Source organism: Microtus oregoni, unplaced genomic scaffold (assembly GCF_018167655.1).
Source record: "Microtus oregoni isolate MIOR12 unplaced genomic scaffold, Mior012 000054F_ref0000373, whole genome shotgun sequence".
Lineage (NCBI taxonomy): Eukaryota > Metazoa > Chordata > Mammalia > Rodentia > Cricetidae > Microtus > Microtus oregoni.
Window position 1 is genome coordinate 11,610,434 of NW_024543830.1, and position 12,650 is coordinate 11,623,083.

The 12,650-nt window shown below is 36.6% G+C and overlaps 1 protein-coding gene across 4 annotated transcripts in view; it reads right to left on the minus strand.

Moving 5' to 3' along the window:
• The window catches only part of Magi3 (membrane associated guanylate kinase, WW and PDZ domain containing 3), a 229,959-nt gene that overhangs the window by 114,465 nt on the left and 102,844 nt on the right, over nt 1-12,650 (minus strand). For all 4 annotated transcript variants that reach the window (XM_041637915.1, XM_041637914.1, XM_041637912.1 and 1 more), the window contains exon 3: nt 1,611-1,730. In XM_041637915.1, the coding sequence (XP_041493849.1) occupies nt 1,611-1,730 (120 nt within the window). The remainder of the gene's footprint in view (nt 1-1,610; nt 1,731-12,650) is intronic.

The following is a 12,650-nucleotide window of genomic DNA, read 5'->3' on the forward strand; positions in this document are numbered from 1 at the left end:
ACAGTACCAGTAATTGGTCCATTAGAATGAAAACAAACAAAATACCTTTCAATTTGTTATGTAAGCAAGCATAATGAGAAAATGTTCAGCAAGTTTAGTTGTCCTGACAGTTGTTGCCCTACTCCTTTTGACTTTACAGTCATTATGAAGGGAAGGATGAGCAAATCAATTTTAAATCAATGAATGATTCATGGGAGATAAACCAAGAAAAAGTAGTTAGGTAAAAGTTTACAGGTGGGAAGGAAATGACTAAAAATTTTGAGTAAGAGATATGACCAGAATGATCAAAGCTGAACTTGAGGGCTGGAGAGATGGCTCAGAGGTTAAGAGCACTGACTGCTTTTCCAGAGGTCCTGAGTTCAATTCCCAGTAACCACATGGTGGCTCACAACCATCTATAATGAGATATGGTTCCCTCTTCTGGTGATCAGACATGCAGACAGAACACTATTAATAATAAATAAATATTTTTTAAAAAGGTATCTTGAAGAAGCCCAGCACTGAAGCAATCGGAAGGATGGAATGAACCGAGGCTAGAAACTGAGGATGGAGGAGAAACCACACTGCAGTACTGCAACTAACTCATCTCCAGTGCCTGTAACAGGGCAGTGAGACAGAAGAGCTTGTGAGGGGGGCAGCAGAAGAAATGACGAGACGTGGTAACAAGAGAAATATGTTTTCTGGACAAAAATGTGCATATAAATGCACATATATACATATGAAAGAGATGCATTCAAAGCAGTTTTATTGAACATCATCTAAAGACACTGAAGACAGCATCAAGTAAGAAAGGCATTACTACTAGACAGAACTTGTGAAAGAAACAGTTATAAAAGCAGAATAAAGCAATGTTGAAAAGTATAAAGTGCTATGGGAGAATAAGCTTGCCAAGTCCAAAGTGTGTTAAATAGAAAAAAAAATAAGTACATAACAAGGAATCGTTTAAGAGTTGATACCGATCTCAAGTTTGTACTTCAGGGAAACAGAGATATGAAAATTCATTATTGGCTCTAGCCTCCATTTTATACTTTCTTCTTTAATGTAAATGTAAGTTTTCTCAAGTATACAAACTTTATATTCCCACCCATGAACAGAAAGCCATCAACAAGTACGTATTGGTTCAGATGATGACAGTGAATTGCTATGAAATATGTAAACTTGCCAGTCTGGTTAATTTTTAGTTTACTGTTCACAATGAACTTTTCAATGTGATATAATGCTTCTCACTATTGTCAAACACCACCCAATTAGTAAATTAAGAATCTTCTAATCAAAAGAACAATTTTCTAATAAATTAAGATTCATCTTTATTTTATGCGTTCAGTTGTTTTGCCTCAGGTATATCTCTGTGTGTGTAGTGCCCACAGAAGCCCAAAGAGAGCATCAGATCACCTGCAACTGACTTTCAGACAGTTGCTAGCTGTCATGTAGGTACTGGAAATCAAAAGCAAACCTTCTAGAGGAGCAGACAGTGCTCTTAACCATTGATCAATATCTCTCGTTCTCCCAAATAACATTTTTTTTAAAAATCAACTTTACTGATGAAATCCCCTTTGAAATGATTTCGGCCATCTGGCTAGTTGAGGTAGTTCTAATATTTGGAGACATACCATCATACGTTCCGCTTTCTAACAAGGCTCCGCTCTCTTCCAGTGCTTTGAACTGTTCAACAGAAATGAAATTATAGTCCACCCCTGGAACTTCCCCATCCCTGGGAGCCCTTGTAGTGCCTAAGGAGAAAAGAAAAATATAATTGTAAAGTACTTTTTAAAATACAAATTATTCAGAGTACTATAAAGTTCAGTCTAAGAAGACTACATGGAAGACACAACTGGTTTAATACATTGTATCTGATAAAGATCAGAAAATAACCATGAAATTTAAACCTATTTAAAAAAAAACCCTAAAGTTTAATGCTATAAAGACTTTATTTCCTGGCACACAATTTTTAAAAAAAAAATTTATTTTTAAACTTTTACGTGTGTGTGTGTGTGTGTGTGTGTGTGTGTGTGTGTTTGTATGTATGTATGTATGTATGTATGTATGAGTGTAGGAGCCCACAGAGTTGAAAGGAAGAGGTTGGAGCCTCTGAAGCTGGAGTTACAGGTGGTTGTGAGCTACCTACTATGGGTCCAAGAAATCAAATCTAGATTCTGCAAAAGCAGTATCTGCTCTTAACCACTGAGACATCTCTCCAGCACCATTTAAAATCCCAATATTATTACTGCAAGAAGGAAAGATAAATTCACCAGGAACAAATTTCATCACCCCTTACAATTTTATCAGGGCATAAAGGACAAAGATCACATCAATTTTTGGCATATACATTTTGAGGTGGGGAAAGATGGTGTCTCATTATATCTCCCTGGCTTTGTAAACCAGGCTAGACCCAGACTTACCTCTTTTTATAATATCTAAAATGTGAAAAAGGCCCACAAAGATTATGATTATGAGAAAAATAATAGGCTGAGAAAAATAATGGCTATTGAAACATTCTATAAAGTAATTGTGCTGAATTTTCTCCATCATTTAAAACCCATCTTTCTAAAAAAAATATAGGAATTTTATTTTAGATCCTAGAGGATACAAAGGTTATAAATCATAGCTTCCTCTTTTAGTATAATACTTATTATTTTTATTATCAAAATTTTTGTTTCTCATATGATGAACTACATTGTTAATAGTCTTTCAATCAGCTAGGCAATAGTGGTGCATGCCTTGAATCCCAAACTTGGGAAACAGAAGCAGGTGGATTTCTGTGAGTTCAAGGCCAGTCTGATCTACAGAGTGAGTTACAGGACAGCTATGACTGTTACACTGAGATCAAGAGATTTTTGCTTTATATTAAGTATAAAGTTGCTAGGAAATTGAAGAGTTAAAAATTATAACTTAGAATTTTCTATAAAATACGGGAGAATCCATGGATACAATAACTACTTTTTTCCATTAAGATGAGGAGCTTTTCCCTTCAGTCTAAATTTTAACTTACTTTTACTAATTTAATGGCAAACATACTATGCAAGTTTAGGAGTCTATATTTCCATCTCCCGTCCTCCTGGAATGTTCCTAATACCATACGATGCAAGGAATGTTAGGCTAGACCTTGAATAACTGGAACTCCAGCCAACAAATAATAGCAAAAGGATCCCAGACATAAAGGCAGAGTCACCCCAGCTTCCCCAGTGCCCGTTAGGCTGTCAATGGCTGCCACAGGAGTGATGACAGTTAAACCCAGGCAACTCATAAAGTCATAGCAAATAACACATGACAGCCATTTTAAGCCACTTTGTTAAGTATCAAAGGTTAACAGGATATGCAAATGAATTTTACTACAAAATATAATGACTACATAAAATCCAATTCATAAGCAAACCATATTGCAAATAATACCATAAAAACACCACCAACCCAAGGGGCAAGAAGAATTTTGTTTTAGTCTATTATTATTATTATTATTATTATTATTATTATTACTGGTATGATTTAGAACAAGTATTTAACCTCTCTGGGATTCATTATCTAAGTGGTGTTGGACAAGATGGTGCTCATGGTACTTTCTACTAATAGGCATGATTTTAGTGCTAATTCTCATCTCAAACTACTAACTATAAACTCTAAACTTTTTCCCATAATACATCAAAATCTATTTTTTCTCCTACTCTTTTGTCTTTAATATCTCAATAACTGTCTTTAGTTTCCTGATACTCTCTACATATTTTATGTGTACAAGTTACTTAGTACATTTCTCCTTTCGACAAAGAAAAGAGGTCCATTTACTCAGTTCCTGCCTCCTCCCTTCATTTTCTCTTCAGCACACGACAAGCATATCTTCGGCACCATCACTCAGTAAGACAACTCCCTATGTCCAAAGCTAACATCTACTTTAAATCAATGATCACTTCCCACTCATCATAGTACCTAAGGACATGTGATACAATGGATCACTCTCATTTTCTGTTTTAGTCTGAGGTACACAGAGAAGTATACAAAATATGTTCTTAACAATTTAAATTAATGCAGATCAATTCAGGTGAAAATGAAAATATCTCTAGCTTCCTGTGCTGGCACATAACTTAGAACTCAGCATTTGGGCAGCAGAGGCAGGCAGATGTCTGTGAGATCAAGGTCAGATCTAAACAGCAAGTCAAATGCCAGTCAGGATTACACTGTGAGACGATATCATAACCAAACAAAAACCATTTTTAAAACTATAAAAGGTACTTTGTGTGCTTCAATAAGCCTTTTATTCCTTCCATCCCCAAAATAACCATGGTCTAGATACTTGTGAGGTTGACTTCCTTTCTGTTTTCTGGAAATACCAACTAAATAATGTATTTCTAAGAAACAGTGTGTTTTGCCTGGTTTGTAACTTCATTTGATAGGAATGGTCCATTATCAATTCTTCTGTGTGTTCATACAAGACACTTGTTAATCAGGTTTTAAAACCTTGCCAGTTAACTGAGTATTTCAAAGCACCTCACCACATATTTAACAAATAAATGCATTAGGAGATTAAACAGTCATTTTATAAGCTGATTGGCTACTGCAATTTGCAGATGGTTTATCTCCATCTCAACTCAAGTTAAGGCTTGGCCCCCAATGTAATAGTGTTGAGAGGAGATGGCATAATTAAACATCAATCATACTCAGCTATGAATCCTGAGAGATACAATAATGACTGGCTTGGCAAGACATGCTCACTGGTATAATAGTCGCACGGACAATATTAGATATTTGAGTCTTGCTCCACAAAAGGAAACCCATATCTGGCACCATTATCAGGCCAAGAACCTGTGGCTAGACAGGTCCCAGGTTCTAGAGGAGAAACAACTACTATTTCACTGAATGGAGAAAGTACTAAACTGAATCTTTATACCCTTACATAAGTGCATCTCTCGACCATCATCTGAGAAACTTCTATTTGTAGAAGATGGTGATAAACCCAGAGATGCATAACAAGTCAAGGTACAGAAAATAAGTAACTTCAGAATGCTTAGCCCTAATTGGAACATATATACCATATCTCATACTTCTATTACCAAGGCTCAGGGGTCATTGCCAAAGAGGGGCAGAAAACAGTGTAAAAGCCAGGGGTAATAAATGAGTACAAAGAAACAGTGTCTTCTGGGAATAAAAGGGCAACTACACATACAAACTCATAATGGTTACAACAGTACACACAAAATCTGGGCAAGCCCAGGCTAGACTAAATTCCAACACGAAAATGTATGCCTTTTGTTCACATATCCACGTTCCCTTCTGCTACAAAGTTCTTACCAGAGCCAAGCAAATGCTAGCATCATGCTCTTGAACTTTCAGATTAATGAATCAAAAATCCAAAAAAGCCACCCACCCATTTTTTTTTTCTTTATAAACAACCCAGTTTCAGTAACTTGTTACAGCAATAGAAAAAGAACTAAACAACTAGCCATATGGACTTACTTTTATAAAGTATCTCTTCATGTCTTCATTCTTCTCTTTTAAAAATTAATTTATAGTTCTTTATGTTCTTGATAGTATAATAAATCATCAAATGTAATCAACCAGGAGTCTGTATAATACATCACCATTTCATCTCTAAGAATGACTTAAAAATTCTACTGTAAGATGTGCCACAGTTGTAAATATTGTAGAACATAAAGTAACTGTTTTAATCCCTTTTCTAGATATATATATTACATACCCATAAAATACATTCATAGATACATTTCTACGAAATACAATTTGCTGAAAGCACTTTCTTCTGCACATGTGACCAAAGACAGTACAGAGAAAACAGAGGCAGAGATAACTTTTCAAAAACTATTACAAAATGCAAAATTGTTCTAATTAAAAGTATTACTACAATTAAAAAGAAATGTTAAATTACAAATAAAAAGTACTAGAATAAGAAAAATATTTTCTTTTCACAATGAAGGAATAAATTGTGATATATATATATATATGTGTGTGTGTGTGTGTGTGTATATATATATATATATATATATATATATATATATATGACTAACTATTATGATCAAACAGAGGACAGAGGCTACACCGAAGTAAATAGGTGCCCTGGTTTGTACTATATCCCCTCAGGTACAGCATTCTGCTGTGTTCATTTATTGTAATTACTTGCTGCTATCTGATGATAAGCTATTAAGTATGCTGGAAAAAATAGCATAAGAACTAATACAACCTGTTGCTATCATTTGCCTTCTTACTGCTCATCTCTGAGATAATTTGCATTAGAAAAACAAAACAGGCAGTATCTCCTCTTAAAGTATCTTTTAAAAAATAAACCAATTTGTTAAATTTTTTTAACTTTGGGGGGCACTCATATGTGTGATGCACATGTATGGTGAACATGTATGGACATGAATGTGCAAGTATGTGCCTGTTTATAGATGCAAAGGCCAAATGAGAACATAATGTATCCTTTATCATTCTCTGCCTGTTCTTTAGAAACAGGGTCTCTCCCTGAACTTTGCTTTGAGTTTCCTCAGCTGGCTGGAAGTCAACAAAGCCTGGTAATCATCCTTCTCACTGCCATCTTTTCTGGAGTTAGATATTCCCAAAATGCTTGGCTTATTACATGGGTGCTGGGATCCAAACTCCAGTCCTCAAGGTTGTGCAGCATGGACTCTGAGTAGAAAAGCCATCTATGGCTTCTACTGATTTTCTTTCATCTTTTAAAGAAACAGTCCTGCCGGGCAGTGATGGTGCACACCTTTAATCCCAGCACTTGGGAGGCAGAGGCAGGCAGATCTCTGTGAGTTCGAGGCCAGCCTGGTCTACAAGAGCTAGTTCCAGGACAGCTAGGACTGTAACACAGAGAAATCCTGTCTCGGGGGGAAAAAATCCTTTGATAATAGACACAAGTACACAAGTTCTGAATTTTAACTTGACAATCTCTTCCTTTATACCTAGTAAAAAAAAAAATCCTGGCCATATGAAAGCATAGACTAAATGCTTTTAGAAAGCACTGCAGCAAAGGTAGACTAATCTAGGTCCTTGGTAAAGGGAAACAAATTTATAGAGTGGAGAGGAAGAGAGTGTGAAAGGAAGGAGCAGTCTGGTTTCCTATTTATGACAATGATACCCAACAGGATTTATTTTAAAAAGTCAATTATCCCCCTTCTGATCAATCACAGCACTTTCATAAAGATGGGCAATTGCCACCAGGCTTTCTGTTTATTCTATTATTACAATGCCATAATTATTCTATTTTCATGATAAAATGATATACAGCATACCAAATGTATCTGTTATTTTCTAGTCATAGCCTTTCCATATAATTCTAGAGTCAGACACCCAAAAGGAAGGTACCGCTCAAAATTCAAGAACCAGAAATTTCTACTGGACTGACAAGATGGCTCAGCAGGAAAAAGTGCCTTCAACCTGAGTTTGATCTCATGACCTACCTGGGATCGTGCTGTCCTCTGACCATCCACTCTCACTCACAAGTAAATGAATAAATGCAATTTAAGAAATTTTAAAGGGAAATTCCATCAATTTATTTAGGTCTTCTTATTCTTACCCTTTAGAGAAATCTTACTCTTCCTTAGGTTAATTTCTAGGTATTTTATTCTTTTTCTTTTGAGATAAGATTTCACTGGATAACCCTGGCTGTTCTCAAACTTGGGACGATCCTAATATTTCATCCTTTAAAGTTCTAGGATTAAAGTCATATGCCACCATGCTACTTTTGAAGCAGGTGTTAGCCATACACAAGCATTCATACAGGCACTTTACCAGTGAACTATATGCCCAATCAAATAGTTTGCAAACTTTTAGTTTCAAATTACTGATGGCGTAAAATAATACAATAATAGGTTTGGTCACTTTGTTGAGATATTAATTACCTACAATAAATGCATTAATTCCAATAGTATAATAAAATGATTGTGTTTTAGAAACCATCAGCCCTAGTTTTACTAGGTCCTTTTGCAGTCTCTTTTCTATAATAGCTCCTGACCTTCTGACAGTACAGTCTTGCTTTTCGTAGAACCTCCTATACATGGAATATGTTAACTTGACTATAGTAATAGTCTCCATCTGGCCTGCTTAGTTTGGCATGAAGGTTAAGATTCACCCATGTTCAATTTCTTCTTATGTACGACATGTCATTTATGAAAAAAAGAGTTGCTTTTCATTCTTTTCCAAGCAAAATGACTTCTACTTCTTTTGTTTGTTTGTTTGATTACTCTGAAAAGAATTGTTAAGTACTAAGCTGAATGGTATACCAGCAAGTAAACATCCCTGGCAAGTTGCCTCATATTATAGAAAAAACTAACTGGGCACTGGTGGCGCACGCCTTTAATCTGGCTGGGGAGGCCGAGGCAGGTGGATCTCTGTGAGTTGGAGGCCAGCCTGGGCTGTTACACAGAAAAATCCTGTTGAGAGAGAGAGAGAGAGAGAGAGAGAGAGAGAGAGAGAGAGGGGGGGGGAGGGAGGAAAAAGCTACATTCTTACTCTAGTATGATATTAATTGTGGGCTTTCCAGACATAGAGCATTACATTGAGGTAGATTCCTTTCCTTATATTCCTACTCTGGTAAGTATGGTATTTTTTAATCATAATAGGAAATTAAATTTTGTGGGGTACTTTTTCTGTATTTAATGAGATGCTTGTTGATTCAGAGGTTAAACTATATTTATACTGCAGACATAAATCCCACCTATTCATTACATATTATCATTTTAACAGAATTAAGTTCACTAATACTTTAAAGATGTGGGGGTCAATATCTATAAAGGATTTAGGCTTCTTTGTTGAAAGGCTTTGACTACAGCTTCAGCTTCCCCAATAGCTCAAGGTTTCCTCATATATTTTTCACTTGTTGATGACTCAGTCCTGGTAGGGTTTTGTTTCTAGCCAATTGCCTAGTGCATAGTTAGTTATTCCCACACTGTCGTAACTCTCACATCAGCGGCCACGTCCCTACTTTCTCAGTTCAGACATTAAGCTTGCTCTGTAAATTGTTAGTATTTTCAAAATTTCTGTTTTACTTATTTCCTCTATTATTTTTCTATTCTGTATTTAATTATATCTGCTCTCATCATGACTATCCTCCCTTCTGCTGACTTTGGGTCTAGCTTCTCCCCCTTTAGTCCCTTCAAGTATGAAGTTCAGAGTTTCCTGGTGACTGTTCTGCTTATCTTTCATTACATCGCATACGCTTTGGTATGCTGTACCTTCATTTTTATTGGTACAGATACATTCTCAATATTAGGTTCACTTAGTTTATTGAGTTGTTAAAGTTCTGTTTTAGGCTGAGTATGGTGGTACATGCCTTTAATCCCGGCACTTGGGATATAGGCATGTACGTCTCTGTGAGCTTGAGTCCAGTCTGGTCAACATAAGAGACTTCTAGGACAATCAGAGCTACAGAGAAACCTTTTCTCTCCCTTTTACTTTATGAGTAGAACACCTCTGTAAAGATACCAATATCGCATGGTCTGTTCACCACTGATGGGCACTGAGACTATCTCACAATTTTGGAGATTGCTCCTATAACTAAAGGAGCCAGGAACTTACAAGTCCTTCAGTAGATATATTTAAATTCATATTGGGCTAATGCCTAAGAGTGGACGTGCTGTATCATGAGGTAAAATATATTTAATTTTATACAAAAATATCAAATTATTTGCCTAAGATGAACCATTCTGTATTCTCACAAGCATATGAGAACCACGATTGACTTATATTAGTGTTTATATCTGGAAATTCTATCTTGGAGTTTACTAGTGAAACTTCCTAAATCCTAGAAAATAAAATCAGTGGATAAAGAAAATGAGATAAATTACACTGCAATTCTGTGAGAATCAAATCCTAACAATTTGATGTAGAGCTTATTGGTTTAAAAAAAAAAAAACTGTCAACTGAAAGTAGGCACAGACAACACTGAAAGCCAGTATCAACTGTTCAGGCTAGCGTTTCCAGGCCATAGGACAGAGCACGTGGGAGAGCAGCATTTATAATCTTTTTTTTTTTTTTAACAAGCTGCCATTTTACTGACAGCTTTTCCTACAAGTGTGTTTGTGAGGCCCTGTCTGCTAATAGTAGGTCTTTCTTACAAAAGCAACATCAAAATGATCATATGCATAACTATACTTCATACAAATCCTATGGATACCATTTCAAGAAATAACAGGCTTTGGAAACTAAGTCCTTAAATTGGCACTTTCAACACAGGACTCCATTTAGTGCTATTAACCTTACAGGGAGAGCTGAAGATTATTTATTTGGATACCACCCCATAATATCTCCTGGCACTTTCCACTATGAGTATTTGCTTTCTCAGTTAAGTCCCTCATTGATACTGTAGCAGAAGAAATACAAAGAGAAGCAGTAAATACTGTGGAATGCCAAATATGATATCAAAAACTAATAATTTGAAGTTAAAAAAACACTAGAAATTTCAAGGTAAAATCAAACTCAAAAGAAACAAAAAGTATTTTCATCATTAAAAAATTATATGATACGATCTGTAATCTAATCTAATGTTCAATGGGAAGACTTTTTTGGACATTATTTTAACTAACTGAGAATATCATTATAACATTAATTTTTTCTGTATCTGGAATATGTGTCACTTAAGATCAAAGATCACTGTACTAATTAGCTTTGTGTGTACTCAAGCTAGAGTCATGGAGAGGAAGGAGCCTCTGTTGAGAACATGGCCCCATGAGATCCAGCTGTAAGGCATTTTCTCAATTAATGATTGACAGGGAAGGGCTTAGCCCATAGTAGGTGGTGCCATCCCTGGACTGGTGGTTCTGGATTCTATAAGAAGGCAGGTTGAGCAAGCCAGGAAAAGCAAGTCAGTAAGCAGCGTTCCTCCATGGCCTCTCCATCAGCTCCTGTCTCCAAGTTCCTACCCTGTTTGAGTTCCTGTCTTGACTTCGTTGGGTGATGAACAGCAATGTGGAAGTTTAAAACATATAAACCCTTTACTCCCCAACTTCCTTTATGGTTTCGGTGTTTGATCACAGCAACAGAATGAAGATGTATGCTTAAAAGAAATCCCACACTAGCTCAGAATTTAGTATAATAGAGGGTTATTTATTTAGGGGTAGACTCACAAATTACAGGCCTCTGTTCGAATGAAGAACAGTAACTGAATCCTGCAGCCGGAAGAGAGGCCGGATATGCACCTTATATCGGCATATATATTTATGAGGCCACGCCAAGTGGGGATAACTTAAAAGGCTACTGGCTGAAGGAATTCCTGCAGCATCTAGAAACCCCTAACTAAACAACCATCAAATAATATAATGAATTCTTAGTATGTCTCATACTATTATTGTGTGAAAAGTTCATAGTTTATGTCATTATCTTCACAAATTCTGCAAAACGTTCTCCTAAACTTGTCATCCTCTTGCTTTAACCTCCAAAGTGCTGGGATTACAGGTATGAGCTATCTATCACGTGTGGCTTTAAATTATTTACTTGGCACTTATATTGTACTAACTTTCCATTTTAAAACAGATTGTCTCTATTAAATATTGATATTGGGTAGTGATTATTTAAAAGTTATAAAAAGATTTTTAGTTCATAATAATAAAATATTAGACCAAAGCATACGACTTTCTCTCTGTAGCACAGGATTCCCCAAGCAACACTCTAGTTCATATCACAGTGTAGCTTCTGTGGCTACTATCACTGCTACACCATTTGGCTCCTAAGGTACCGGATTCATCTGGCACCTTGTCATAGTTGGCCACGGGCCATACCAGGGCTAACTGCAATGCCTCGGTTTGTCATGAGCTGCATGTCTCCTACTTCTCTACTGCAAAGAACTGAATACAACCAAAACCCCTCTCAAAATTCCTTCCTGGAGCATCTGTCTCCTGGGATCATATCTGCATCAATTCTTTGTCAGTCAGGATCCAGAAAAGAGATTACATGTAATTTAAAAGGGGGGAGGTTTAAAAAAATATTTACAGTATTTACAAAGAATTAACTGAGTTTTAAAAAGAATTTAAAAAGTAGAGCTAAAAGAAAACTCTGAAGAATTCTATCCAATACCTGAGGAAGAATTCCCATTGGTGAGCAGCTTGCAAAACAGGAACACTCCTAAAATCTCTATTTCAGATCTCATTCAAGCAGGTGTGGTCACAGTAACAGTCCACTGAGCAAAGAATCTTGCTGGATTGCTTGGAGGCAGTGTTGGTTCCGTAGGTTAAGGCTGGCAGGCAGAGAACTAACTGTCTGGGGTACTAATGTGATTCCCCAAAGATGCCCAGGCAATGGTGGTTGGTGGTGGGTAAAGCGTGTTTTAAAGTTAATAGAAAACCAACTAGAGCACTGGCTGGACTTCTCAGAAACCTCTTGTAGGTGCTACTGTATCTATCTAGGAGGGAGGAGGCCGACAGAAATCATAGCAATCAGTTTACACACGTAGAACGCAGGGAGCTACTATGAGGATGCTGCTGTTTGAACTAAGAAGCCCCTCACTGGCATCACTGAAACTCCACTGAGTAGTTGACTGCTAGGGTACTGCTGAACTTGTCTGCAAGACAAGAACAAAAGGACAAAAACCAGGCTGAAAGCAAGGAAACCTCCATTCTTCCAGAATCCTTCCAGTGCCCTCCAGTGACAAATCTGAACACTGCACTGGAGGTGAGAGCACTTTTCCAGTACCACAGACAGGTGAGATAGAA